This window comes from Pinus tabuliformis, chromosome 2_1 (assembly GCF_031772625.1).
Source record: "Pinus tabuliformis cultivar Carrire ecotype Pingquan chromosome 2_1, CPIR1, whole genome shotgun sequence".
In the NCBI taxonomy this organism is placed as follows: domain Eukaryota; kingdom Viridiplantae; phylum Streptophyta; class Pinopsida; order Pinales; family Pinaceae; genus Pinus; species Pinus tabuliformis.
Genome location: NC_142299.1, coordinates 264,714,987 through 264,730,049, shown reverse-complemented (window position 1 = coordinate 264,730,049; position 15,063 = coordinate 264,714,987). Strand labels below are relative to the sequence as shown.

The window sequence follows — 15,063 nt, the reverse complement described above, 5'->3', positions numbered from 1 at the left end:
ATCCATTACCCTGATATTCAAATTTTTGAAGTTCTCAATGTGCTCTTCCATTGAAACCTTTTTTTTTAGATTTATCAATTCGCTAAAGAAGGTGTTTCTCTTTGTATCTTCATAATGAGTTATAATTTCCTCCATAAAATTTACCAAGTGAAAATTGGTTTATGAGAACAAAACCATCGATACCATAGAAATTAATTGGGTTCTAAATAGAAAGATGCAATATGTACCTTTTGTTTGTGTTACACATCATGAAGATCAAAGTATTGCTCCATATGTAGTATCCATGTTATCAGATCCTTGCAATCAAAATTCCTCATATCTATCTTTGGAATGTCGTGGTTCTATTGTGCCTTGAATATGCCCATTTTTCCACCATATAACACCATTATTCATAGCCTAAATTTCTATATGTTTACACTCATTTCATACCATAATTCCACAACTTTCTACCAATTTATATCCTACACTTCGTGGCTTATTATCATTAGTTTTCTTATATTTTCTATGATTAGAGATGAGTTTTCCATGATTTAATAAAGACAGTTTTTTTGCTAAGTTCATTTGTCGCAGGGTTCCATTACCAAAATTCTTCATGACTCAATTAAACTAAGTTGCTACAAGTTAAAATATCATGTGTGATCAAATTGGAAATAATATCAAGATTCCGAGACTTGGATCTTATTCAAAATATCCTCATTCATGTGACCCATAAACAGTTTCTCAAAATTCATCACCAACAAGAAGTTATGTTCAAAAAATTTTAAGTATAGAATCGTTAAACGACTCGGGTTCACGTCTGAATGGGTATGAATGATTCGGGTTTGTTTCTGAATGGTTTTGGGTCCAAGTGGAGGACAACGACTTTGATGAGTTTTATTTGTGCTAAAAAAGGAATTAATTCCTCCAGTTATGTCATGATTAGGATGAACCCAACCATCATCCATTTGAAGACTCTCTTGAAGATTGCATATGATTTCTTTGTTGTTGTATTTTCTTTTTATGAGTTTTTGTTGTTCTTTGTTTCCATCAACTACACATTATAAACGTTGATGATCTACATGTAGCTAGGGGTAGATGGGAGTAAAGGTAGAAAATAGAAGGACTGTATGTAATCTTGTTTATGCTATGAATACAATGGAAGCTTTATTGAATTTTGTTTAAAAGCATGATTGTTGAACCATAACACAAAACTCTGATTCTGCACCTAATTTATTGTAAGTATTAATGGGTTTCCTTTGATTTTTAAAATATTATTGCGTTAATTTAAACTTTCTCTAGGAGTGAAAGGGCTCACCACCCCTTGGAAGCAAGTTCTGTAAAACATCATAAGATAGATCTAGGCGTAGGGATTTTGTTTTGAAAGAATTTGTTAATTAGATCTCATAATTATGATTATGTACTCAACACTGTAATTTGTTTTCTTCAAATTAAATAAATACTTCATCTTCAGCTCGTTGCAAACTAACAAATTATCTTGATCAATAATTCTATTGCATAAATAACCCCTTTGTTATAGGTTTATGATTGGAATACTCAAAGGTGCTTCTTAATTGGATAAACAAGAGATTGATAACTCTATTTCCTTTAGATATGAATTGAAATCTATTCCATAACTTACTAATTCACTATAATTTCTTGTAACATTGTATTTTGGCAATCAAGTATTTGAAAGCAATGCACCGAGACCATTAAATCATTGTTTGGATTTGTAGTTTAGTTTTCAAATTCATTATAATTGTAATTATTTATTGGTAGAATCATTAGTCAATATCCTTATGATTGAATGATTTCTTGAGTTTGATTAAGTAATCTAAGGATAAAATAGTTTCTTATTTTGCAATCTTTTAGATTTGAAAGCATGTGAATTAGAATCTTGGTTTACTTAGTTTCTTTTGAAGAAATTGCAGAGTGATCATAGAGGTTAGTTTGAATGCTTATTTTATTTGTTTTATGCATCTGGGGAATTAGATTAGTTGAAGTATGTTTGTTCATTGCCTTAGTTTAAGATTGTTTGAATGAGAGTGAATATTATTAGAATTAAGATTTAGCATAAGTTTGGTATCATTTTAAATTAATATTAATTGATTTAAGATTCTTGTATTTAGATTAAATAGATCTTATTATTTAGATTGAGATTTCCATTTAGATTAAAAATCGTTTGAATGGTAATTTGTATTGCTTTGTTTATGATTAATTAGAGTTAGTTTCATTTGCACAGTGGTTAGAGTTTCTTATTCATATTGTTTGATAATTTTTTACTCAATTGATTAGTTTCAAGCTATAAACAACAATTTTGTACTTAAACAGTAAATTGATTTGTCATGCTAGTTTAGGTTAGAAGCTTTGATCTTGCGTTACCTATGCCTGTGCCTCTAACTCTTGCGACCCCAGATTGATAATTTAATGTTGGAATTATAAGACATATAATTTCCCCAACATTTTTGGCATTGTTGCCAAGGAGGTTCTAAAGGGATTAGAGCATAGTTTATTTCACAGGTTCTTCTGTGTGATCTTAGTTGCAGGGCAACTAGAGGGCAGAGAATATGGTAAGACGTGAGTGAAGATCCACGCATCTGCTTTGGTTAGGGGTCGCTATAATTTTTGGTTGTCCAAGTATGAGAGGAGTTCAATTTTGGTCATTTTTATTGCAATTAGTAGTTTTTATTCATTTAGATTAAAATTTCAAACTCTTTCAAGATAAAAGAGTTTTGGGGTGTTGTAAGAACCTCTTTGTACTAATCCATGTTGTGAGACAGGGATCATCAACCACCCAGAGAAATTCAAGAATGACTGAGAGCTTGAAGAATGTCCCTCAAAGAACTTTCTCAAATCTTAGTAGTAGCTGGGGTATCTGCCTCTCAGGAAGAGTTCATCATGGCCACATTCAGGAAATTATATATCTCTCAACAACCAGAAAATTATTCGAAAGTCTCCCTTGATTCCTCTTGAATATCTAACAAGGAGATCGAGAACTCATGTACCAAATCTGATGGGGAGAATCCTACGGGACTTGAGATCAAAGAAATTTCACCATGCCCATCAGCAAGCCTTGTATGCATTCCAAAGACCAATTATCCAAGTTTGCCTGGCATGACCGAGGAGGACTTTTAGAGTGGTCCACCAGGATTACATCGAGCATTGGTTCCATAACACAATCCAGTCAAAGTACCACTCTCATCTTCAAATACTATTTCTATCGCATCTTTCAAAGCTACTGATTTTTCATGCTCATGTATATTCTACATTTTATATGTTAAATATGAACATGAATATATATTTGTACCTTATGCACACATGGCTTCATTGGAAGTTCTCTTTCACTTAAAGGAGGACATATTTTCTCCAATATATTAGGAAAGTTAGTATTGTAATAAATAAATAAATGAAAATAGTAAAGAGAAAAATAAGTCCTTTTGTGAAAACTAGCTTGTCTGGTGCAACTAGACAGGGACTTTGCTTGAAAACCAGGTAACTGGCAGGCAAGGTTCCCAGTAAAGTTTGTAAATTTGTATGAGTTATTCAAATCATGTATCTTTCAAGTCATTATGTTTATAATCGAGTTGGTTGATGTGGGATCCCTTATGGCCCACCTACCAACAAGCCTTGTCCCATCGACATCAACAAATTATCTGGGACCAAGGTTATGGTTAGATAAGGTACCTAGGAGCCTGTATGCCTTAATGGAGGGCATCCTTGTCATATACTAAGGAAATAGATCAATTTTTCTTGGTGGATGAATTTTGCAATCCATTTGACTTCAACAAAACCATTTATGGCTAGTAGAATGTACCTAGTGCCTTGATTCCCATTGACATCAAAGGTGGGATATCTCGCATTGGTTAACAACATCCTCAATGGTCGAAAATCCAATGATTCTTTCTTATGTTCGACATCAACACTATTTATTCACATATGCAAGATTGCACACGGGTGTGTAGCGGTCGAAGACTATATGGTTTTTGTTATCTCACCACAGATTTGCAACAGTGTGGATCTTTGTATCAGAATTTCCATTTTCATTTGCAACAGTATATTTTTTCAGTAGAGGTTTCCATATAGCAGCATTGGCAATTCATTTCCAGCAATAGTCACCTTTCCTCAATTGTTTGGGGACATACAACTCCTGAGTCATGGGGTACCTTCATTTTATCCCTCATCTCAAATTCCTTCAGCATATTCAAATCAACCTATATTGCAGCTCTATCTATTTGGAAAATCAAATCAACAGTCACATCAGCTCCAATGAGTCCATCTTCATCTTCATCTTGCAGCACTAAGCACATCAATAATAAATGTGAAACTTGAGGCAAATTTGGCTTAAAATTCTCTAATTCATTAGAAGGTTTAGGAAAAATAATGATTCACCACTTCTCATTCCATGCATAAATCATTATCCTTATGTTTTCTTTCCATTCACCACTCATAATAAAAATACTTATACTCTAATTACAATACCATGTTAAAAGAAAAATCCTTATGGTGTAAAAGTAGTCTCTATCATGTCTTCTCTTTCCATGATAACAAGCATTCTATTTGGAGGATGCAATCATTACTGCCATGAAATGATAAAGGAAACCACCTATAAGAATTGACCTTACGATGACAGAGTATGCAAGCACCCATTTAGATACTTACCATATCCATCACCACCTCATTTCATCCATCATCTCTTCCTCATCCATCCATTTCTTGTCTTCAATATTTATTTCTCAGTAAATTAGTGTGATATATTAAATATGAAGAGTGTTTCCCCATAAGAACCAGCACCTCCAAATATTGAAGCAATGCTACTCCAAAAGAACCAGCAACTCCAAATATTGAAGCAATGTTGTTCCACAAAGAACCAACATCTATAAAACAATGTTAATAATATGTCAATGAGAAAAGTAGTTTTTTGCATGAGGACATGCAAAACCCTCAGACATGGGGTGATGTTGGGCCTCGAATATTCCCATTTTTCCACCATATAACACCATTATTCATAGCCTAAATTTCTATACTTTTACACTCATTTCATATCATAATTCCACAACTTGCTACCAATTCATATCCTACACTTCGTGGTTGATTATCATTAGTTTTCTTAGCTTTTCTATGATTAGAGATGATTTTTTCATGATTTACTAATGACGGGTTTTTTTCTAAGTTCATTTGTCGCAGGGTTCCATTATTGAAATTATTCGTGAGTCAATTAAACTAAGTTTCTACAGGTTAAAATATCAATTTGTGATCAAATGGGAAAGAATATCGAGATTCCGAGACTTGTAGCTTGTTCAAAATATCCTCATTCATGTAACCTAAAGATTGGTTGTCAAAATTAATCACCAACACGAAGGTATGTTCAAAACAAGTTTAAGTACATAATCAGTTTCTGCATAAGTGTAGAATCATTGCATGACACAGGTCTGGGTCTGAATGATTCGGGTTCGATTCTGAACAGTTTTGGATCCACATGCAGGACAATGACTTTGATGAGTTTTCTTTGTGCTAAAAAGGGAATTAGTTCCTCCAGCTATGCCATGATTAGGATGAACCCAACCATCATCCATTTGAAGACTCTCCATAAGATTACATATGATTTTTTTGGTGTTGTATTTTCTTTTTCTATGTTTTTGGTTTTTCTTAGTTTCCATCAGCTGCGCCTTATAAAATTTTATGCTCTACATGTCGCTAGGGGTAGCTGGGAGAAAATGTAGCAATCAGAAGGATTTATGTAATATTTTTTACGTTATGAATACAATGGAAGCTTTGTTGAAGCTTGTTTAAATGCATGATTACTGAACCATAACACAAAACTTTAATTATGCACTCAATATGCTCTAAGTATTAATGGGTTTTGTTTAATTTTTAAAAGAGTATTGTGTTAATTTAAACTTGCTCCAGGAGTGGCAAGGGCCCACCACCACCTGGAAGCGAGTTTTGTAAAACATCATAGGATAGATCTAGCCATAGGGATTTTGTTTTGAAAGTATTTGTTAATTAGATCTCATAATTACGATTATGTACTCAAGGCTGTAATTTTTTTCTTGAAATTAAATAAATACTTCATCTTCAACTCGTTGAAAACTAACAAATTATCTTGATCAATGATTATATTGCACAAGTAATCCCTTTGTTACAGGTTTACGATTGGAATACTCAAAGTGCTTCTTAATTGGATAAAAAAGAGATCGATAACTCTATTTCTTTTAGGTATGAATTGAAATTGATTTTGTAACTTGCTTATTCACTATAATTTCTTGTAACATTGTGTTTTAGAAATCAAGCATTTGAAAGCAATGAAACGAGACCATTAAATAATTGTTTATATTTTTAGTTTAATTTTGAAATTCATTATAATTGTAATTAGCTATTGGTAGAACCATTATTCAATGTGCTTATGTTTGAATGATTTCTTGAGTTTGCTTAAAGTAATCTAAGGATAGAATAGTTTCTTATTTTGTAGTGAATATATTTGAAATCATGTCAATTAGAATCTTGGTTTACTTAGATTCTTTTGAAGAAATTGTAGAGTGATGATAGAGGTTAGTTTGAATGCTTGTTTGAATTGTTTTATGCATCTCGAGAATTATATTAGTTGAAGTCTTGTTTGTCCATTGCATTAGTTTAAGATCATTTGAATGAGAGTGAATTTTATTGGGATTAAGATTTAGCATAACTTTGGTATCATTTTATATTAATATTGATTGATTTAAGATTCTTGTATTTAGATTAAATAGATATTATTATTTAAATTGAGATTTCCATTTAGATTAAAAATCGTTTGAAAGGTAATTTATATTGCTTTGTTTATAATTAATTAGAGTTAGTTTCATTTTCACAGTGATTAAAATTTCTTATTCATATTGTTGGAGCATGTTTTCCTTAATTGGTTAGTTTCAAACTATAAATAAAAATTCTATACTTAAACAGTAAATAGATTTCTCACTCTAGTTTAGGTTAGATGCTATGATCCTGCATTACCTGTGCTTGTTCCTCTAACTCTTACGACCCCAGATTGATAATTTAATGTTGGAAATATAACACATATAATTTCCCCAACAGATTCTTAAACCCAACATTGGAGTCACTAAAATCATAATTCATATTCCTTTGTCCTCACAATAATTTTCATGGATTACGTTGTCACCACTGGGAAGCTTTTCTTCTAACAACTTTTCCAAACCTTGCTTCAACCCTTCTATCTTGACATTCATCATTGCTTCCATCTCTACTTTTAAACCATCATTCAAAACTCTGATGTCCCTTTTTATACCATATATCTTAATATTACTTATGGATTCCAATTAATTTTTTGTTACTTTTTGCCAGAGAAAAAATTACTACACTTGATCTCATAATTTTGATATATCATGTTGCATTTCTTCCTCGTCTTCATGCGACATGGAAGAGCTTTCCAGTTTTTAACTATGCGTGTCCAATTTTTTGTTTCGAGACATTTTGGAATCAAACATTGATATATATTCTTCATTATGCCCTTTGAATCACTTCAAATTGATTTTTCAAACAAAAGTTATGCAAAACTTAAAAAACACACGCCTTTTTCTTTATCTTTAGGACTTGATATTGAAACTATTGTACCTATGTAATTTCATATCTCCATGGTCTGAAATTTCATCCTGTGGTAGCACTCTGAGTCTTCTTTAAAACCCCATAAGTCAAAATGAGATTACATACTTCAATAAAGTGTTATTCCCAATCTCCCACAATGACCTAATTATGATCGATTCAGTAGAGGAAACTTGTATGTATTTCCACATGTTACTATTTCGATATTCAACCCTGAAAATAATACAAAAAAACTATAGTCAGTGCACTTTCATTGACAGTTTAAAAAATTCAAATCCAATGCTCGAAGATAATGTTATGATGATTTTCCCTAGGTCACCCTGTTTGATATGGAATTGTGGAGCCAACAAAAACCCTAAATTCCTTGAATCATATCTCTCAAAATATAGCAAACCAAGATGTGAAATTTGTACGTGAAGTTGACCAATACTTAGGCTCCACGTGGCTGAAATTTCAGATTCTAAAGCCTTGTAAAAACAAATTTATTACAATAATATCAAGATGTCCTGTTTGAAGAAGCAAAACCCTAGAATCCAAAGCTATGATACCAAATGTTATGTAACCAACTCACAAAATATAAGAAAAGTTAGATCAAAGACTTGAGAAATATCCTATTCGAGGGGGAAACCTCCTTTACATTACATAAATGAACAATTCTTGGATGATGCAAATGATAATACATCCTTCATATATATAGGAGTGTGAGTTGTCACAATATAATCAGAGCCTACATATCAATAATAATATAATGGCACAAAAATAAAAATGGTGGGCTTATATGGGGCACAACAATAACAATAGGGGGTTACACTAACTATACAACTAAGGGGAATACACTAGTATTACAGGGACATATAACATGTATGGCGTTTAATAATTAGAACTTAGTAAATCTTTGATTCAATGGTATTTAAATTGGAGAAACACTTATATGGAAGAACACTTATTTGAAATGTTTACACAGTTCACTTTTTCTTATATATTTCTGAATTAGTTTTACTAGTCACACTCCATTATGACCATTTAATCATGTTACAATTAAAAAAACAAAAAAAAAACAAAAACAAAACATATTTTCCCTCTATTCATTGCATTACAATCAGTTAATCATGTTACAATTGCAAAACAATGTATAATTTCCATCCATCCATTACATTGTTGTTGTCATTGCTACAATACCCTCCAAATTTTGGAGCCTCCCTTTCAACATGTAAGTTGTCGTTTCCAGTTATTATATTCATTTCATGCTCACTTTCTAAGTTTCTATGTTCCCTCTTGAAGGAATTCCAAGTGTCACCTTTTGTTAAGGGAAGTGTCACTCTTTGCAAAAGGGAGTTATCACAAAATTTTAAGAGGCAGCTCCGGTGGTCTCTCTTATACCAATGGATTTTATCTATCGTAGGGATATGCATTGGCCTCATTTTCAAAGTATCGTGAACTATCTTATTATAGTCAACACTTGTGTCATAAAGTGTATCTCAAGTGTCACACTTGGAGGTAAGTGTCATTTTGTTGTTGTTTCAATGGATGTATGTTGATTTTGGATGTTAATTGTTTCATCACCATGTGTTTGGTCATCTATGAGTATGCGATCATGTTCATGACTTGTTCATGTTCTGATCTTATCTTTCTGTCTTACTGATCCCACACTTTGTTGATTTTTCAAGTGGCCTTATCTTTGAAACTTGCCCCACCAACCACCCATCCTATTATCTTCTTGAACTATACATTTTGTAGTCATAAGCCCTAGTTATCCATCTCTGCCACCTAGAACTATGCACTATGCAATCACTACCTCAAAGAATTGTGTATTGCACAATCTCGGTATCCAAAATTTGCCTCTTGCACTTGCCCATTATGCAACCTTTTCCTAGTCAAGCCTACATTGTGCATTGAGCATTTTAATTCAGTATTTAGGGCCTATCATAGTCCTTGACCTAGTCAATTACGCAATCAATGGATCATCTTCCTTCCATAACTATGCGTAATGCAATCACGGTGAGAAATCTTGCGTCACTACATCCCTAACTCCCTCAAGTGCACAATCCTACCTTATTTTCCATTAGTTATTATGCATTTCACAATTACATAGACTAAATCCTCACTTCTGCCTCTTTCTCTTGCACATTGCGCAATCCCTAGGCCTCCTCCTCAACCGTGCACATTGTCCTAGATCACCCAATATGTTGCATGGGAAACATAATAGACTAGGAGATTTTGGGACTGATTTATGTTTACATGAGTAAATTCCATTTGCAAGTGTTATTATCTTGACATCACAAGATGATGCTAGAGGCGGACACCAAGGAGATGCTACAGGAAGACACTTGTGAAGTTGTAGGTGCTAATAGATTATCAAGCAATGAGGCGAAAGGAAACTAGATCGCGATAGGAGAATGAAGATCAAGATCAAATTCATGATGACTCTATATCATCTTATCCTTTTGGAGGATGAAGATGAAGTACATGTAAGATCTATCACAAGGATGTGAAGATAAAAACAAGCGAAGCATAGCCTTGACACATCACAATGAAGTCCCATGTCATAATCGTCAAGTCATGGCCTCTCCAAGCGTAACCATAAGTCACATGTGTTTTTGTATTTTTCCACATCATTTATGGAAATGTAGTATTGTATTTTGAAGAAAAGAGAAAATTTAAAATGTGTGGAAGCCCAAGGGTCACACATAGAATGTGAAAAGTAATGTAGAAGTTCAAAGGTATCATAGGAATTCAAAATGTCACATGAAAGCTTGACAGTCACGAGTGGAGATCAACAAACATAATGGAGGTGGAGAATCACTAATTTGTTATATATACACCCTCATAACTCAAGAAAAGGACTTTTCTGATTGGCTTCTCAAGATAGGCATAGAGAGAAGATTAGTCTTTTGAGAAGAAAGTAATGGATTATCATTTCACTATTGGAACAAGTGTTGTATTATTGTAATGGCGTATCTTAGGACTTTCACTTAATTCGAAGCTCTTTGAGCTAAAACACTTTCATCCATATGTCTAAATGATTGTAAGATTATTCTTTCATTGTTTGTGGTGTATGTTTACATTTCTACATGCTAATGGAATAAACTATTTCATTTCCTTTAGTATGCATCTTTAAATCGTGTGCTTTTTGTTTTTTTCACGATCATAGTTTCTTTGTGAACTATTACGCAAGATAATTAATGACGCTTTCAAATTTATGCATGTGTCGTTACTAGGATAGTATGATTACTCCTATTTTAAAGGATCACTTTCTCTTCCCTTTTCATGAAAGAAGCATTATACACATTGCAATTGAATACATCACAAGGCTAACTTACTTGTGCACCTCGAAAGTACATGTTTTTATGTTGGGTCACTAATGCAGCAAAGGAAAATCATTAAGAATATGCCAACTGGGCCTATATCCCGAATGAGGTTCTTACTCCAAATGGTGTGAGATCTAACTAGGAATTCATATCAGGGAGACCCTTTACTATTGATGTCTTACATTTCCTTCAACAATTGTTTACCGCGTTGAAGATTTTTATGTATTTAAATTAAACAATTATAATAATAATCATATATAGTTTAAAACAAAGTTATTGTGTTATCAACTTATGATGAACTATGTAAATATTTTGAATAAATAAATTGAATCTTATATTATCAATAAATTTAGTATAAAATATAATTTGATTAAAAATAATATTTATTTATATTATCACAACATGTTTATATAACATAAGAAAAGAAAGAAGAAACCCTTCTAGAGGGACTGGTTCAGTGAGCGATGGTGAACACAAGGGTTTCTGAGTAACTGTAACAGTTTCAGAGCTGGAAGTGAACAGATCACGGATAGCAGCACTGTTAAGCAGGGGACAAAAGATGACTGTCCAGATGGGTGCAGAGGGGTCCATTGGGACCCCCACCTATAAACAAATAATCATGCAGAAACAGAGGCAGCAAGCAAAGGAGGGAGTCAGAATCTCGGGGAATGACAAGCTCAAGTAGAGCAGCAGGAAAAACAAGGAGAAAACACAAGTGGAAGACAATGAACCAAGCAGCAATACAATAATCAAAGGCAAAGAAGATGAGGGTTTGGAAGATAATGAAGACATAAATGCTTCAGGACAAAATCTGAGAGGAAACAAGGAAAAACAACAAGGAGCAAATGGGGAGCCCACAAACAGCAGGTGGGGGAACAAAGAGAAGGAAGGGGACACAAGCTCGAACCCCAACAAAGACTCAACAACAAACAGTATTTGTAAACCAAGGAAAGCTGACAGTCTTAGAGTTGTAATAACGGATCCAGAGATACAAGCCTATAGAGAGCACATGGCAGAACATGCAGTCATATGCAAGTTCATGGGAATGTGGCCAACTGAAAGAGCCTTGTGTCAGTGGATCAGACAGCATTGGAAGCCCAGAGGAGATGTTAAACTGCATTTGGGAGCCAAAGGTTTCTTTACAGTTGTGTTTACTAACCTGGAAGACAAGGACAGGATTTTCAATGGAGGCCCGTATTTCATGGCCTCAGCTGGTTTATACATTCGACCATGGAAACCGAACTTTGTTCCAGAGAAGGAATCTTTCACTCGGGTTCCAGTGTGGATCCGCTTGTTTTCTCTCCCGATAGACTATTGGGGTTTGAATGCTCTAAAGAAAATTGGAGATCAGTTGGGGACTTTTATCAAAGCCTCAGAGGCAACATTGCAGAAGAAATACACCTCATACGCAAGAATATGCATGGAAATGGATGTATCAGGAGCACTATACGAGGGGCTATGGCTGGAATATAGGGATGAGGATTATTTTCAGGCAATAGACTATGAGCAAATCCCATTTCGCTGTCGTAAATGTCATGAACACGGACACTTAATAAGGGAATGCCCTATCAACAAGAAGGAGGAGGACACTAAAACAGAACCAGTAAATAAAGGCAAAGATAACTTTATCACCCTGAAGTCAAGGCAGAGAGCCAACAGAAGAAGGGCATACAGAGCAGGAATAGATAGAAACAACAACAGCAATACCTTTGAGATCTTGGATCTGGAGACAGACTCAGAGGAGATACAGAAAACCAAAGCAGCAGATAAGGAGCCAAGAGACAAGGAGGAACGAACCAGGAAAGAAGAGGAAGAGGACAAAAACAACAACGAAGTCCAAATGAGGGACCAACCAGAAGAGCCAGAGGAGGACATAGACATGTTGACCAGTGATGGAGGGAGCGAGGACATTGAGCTGGAGGAAGTTTTAGCCCGGGAAGGGATGAATCTACCCGTCATAGTGGAGAACTGGAAAAATCAAGGTATAGAAACGGTACCGGAAGAAGAAATCAAAAAAATCAGTGATCTGTTTACAGCAAGGCAGAAAGCAGCACTAGAAAGGCAACATAGAAAGCTAGGCATCGCAAGAGGCAATGGTCTCCACCCGAAGAGTCTTCTATGGAACTCATCAAGCTCAAGGCAAAAGAAGAAAAGGGGCCGAAAGACAAGCAGTGAAGCTCTGCGGGAGCTAGGAATGATAATGATCAACTCAGGGAAGATGAAGGCTCTTAGCGCCTTCCCGTCCTTTCAATAATACCTCAAGTTTGTCATGAAGATCATATCTTGGAATGTAAGAGGGCTAAACAGCCAAGCAAAGCACAGACTGTTGAAACGCAAATTCCATAAATATAGACCGGAAATCATGTTCTTACAAGAAACCAAATGTATCGGTTCTAGTATGGCAAGGATTACCAAGAAGATCGGAAGGCACATAAATTTTCTAGAAGTTGAAATTCAGGGCAGAGAAGGAGGCCTGGCAACACTATGGGACACAAGAGAAATTCAAATACTATCTGCAGAAGCGAACAAGCACTTCATTGTTGTGGAAGCTCAACCTGCAGGTAATTCTAAATCATTTTTATGTGTAAATGTTTATGGACCACAGAAGATAGAAGATAAAATCAGTTTCCTGAATTCCTTAAATAGGCTCATTAGCAGGCATCCAATGTCCAAATGTATTTTGGGGGGTGACTTCAACATGATAACAACCCTTCTAGAGAAGAAAGGGGGCCTAAGGAAACTTAATAGGGATGCAGAGTCTTTTATTAGTTTCATTGAGAACGCTAAATTGGTAGACATTCATACCAAGAGTGGCAATTTCACCTGGAACAATAGAAGAGGGGGAAATAGAATGATAGCCTCTCGCTTTGACAGATTTTTGGTTTCTGAGAGCATCATAATGGATGGTATCCTTGTAGAGTCAGATATCCTTCCTAGTGGAGGTTCGGACCATTGGCCAATATCACTCATAGTTGTTGTTCATGGCACACCAAGGAATAAACCCTTTAGATTTGAAAAATTTTGGTTGGATCATCCCAACTTCCTTCAGATGGTTGAAAACTGGTGGTCAGAACCTCTGGAGGGTAAGGGTTACAAAATGTTCAATTTGCAGAAGAAATTAAGACTTATTAAAGATAAGATAAAAGAGTGGAATAGAACAGTTTTTGGAGATATCTTCAAGGAGAAAACCCTTATAGAAAATAAGCTGGAACAAATTCACAGAGAATGGGCAGATGGGCAAAGCAGTGAGGAATCTATCGAATAGGAAAAAACTCTAACTCAACAGTGGCACAATCGATGTCGGCAGGAAGAAATTCTCTAGAGGCAAAAATCAAGGATTCAGTGGCTAAAAGAGGGAGAGTAGAATACCAAATTTTTTCACAGATCTGCTCTAGATTACAGAAGTTCAAACAAAATTTTTGAGATGAGAAATGAAAATGGGGAGTCAGTGAAGAACCACCATGACATATCAGAGTTGCTCTCAGCTCATTTCAGATCCATAGCATAGGAACCGTAGTTAAATAGAGGAGAAGCCATTAGGGAACTTCTAAAAGCCATTCCTAAAGCTGTCACCTCTGAGTAGAACTGGGCCCTTAGTAGGGAAATCACATTGGAAGAGGTAGAGGAAGCTGTAAGAAGCATGCCAAACGATAAAGCCCCTGGGCCGGACGGGTTTACAATCAAGTTTTACAAGGCTTGCTGGAATATTGTGAAGCAGGATGTTTGGGAGGTTGTAGAGGACTCCAAACGCTCTGGAACCATACTCAAATCCATTAACTCGACCTTCATAGCGCTAATTCCAAAGGTAGAGGAAGCCAACACCCCTAAAAAGTTCACACCTATTGCTCTCTGCAATGTCATATATAAAATAATATCAAAAGTTATTGCCAATAGGCTGAAGCCCATTCTCCCGGGCATCATCTCTGAAGAGCAATCGGGCTATGTAGAGGGAAGGCAGATATTAGATAACATTATTCTTGCTCAAGAGATGATCCACACTCTCCATTCAAGGAAACAAGCAGGGATGTTAATGCAGCTGGATCTATCAAAAGCTTATGACAAGGTGAGCTGGAATTACCTCGAAGCCATTCTGGACACTTTCGGTTTCAACAGGCATTGGGTTAACTGGATTCTGGCCCTCATCAAATCCTCAAGGTTCTCGATCTTAGTTAATGGAGCCCCCTCT

General features: G+C 35.1%; 1 protein-coding gene across 1 annotated transcript; it reads left to right on the top strand.

The window, feature by feature from the left end:
- Window positions 1-13,275: 13,275 nt before the first annotated feature.
- Window positions 13,276-14,142, top strand: LOC149199764 (uncharacterized). Its single transcript, XM_089400694.1, has one exon. The coding sequence runs from the start codon at window positions 13,276-13,278 to the stop codon at window positions 14,140-14,142; it is 867 nt and encodes a 288-aa protein (XP_089256820.1).
- The last annotated feature ends 921 nt before the right edge of the window (window positions 14,143-15,063 follow it).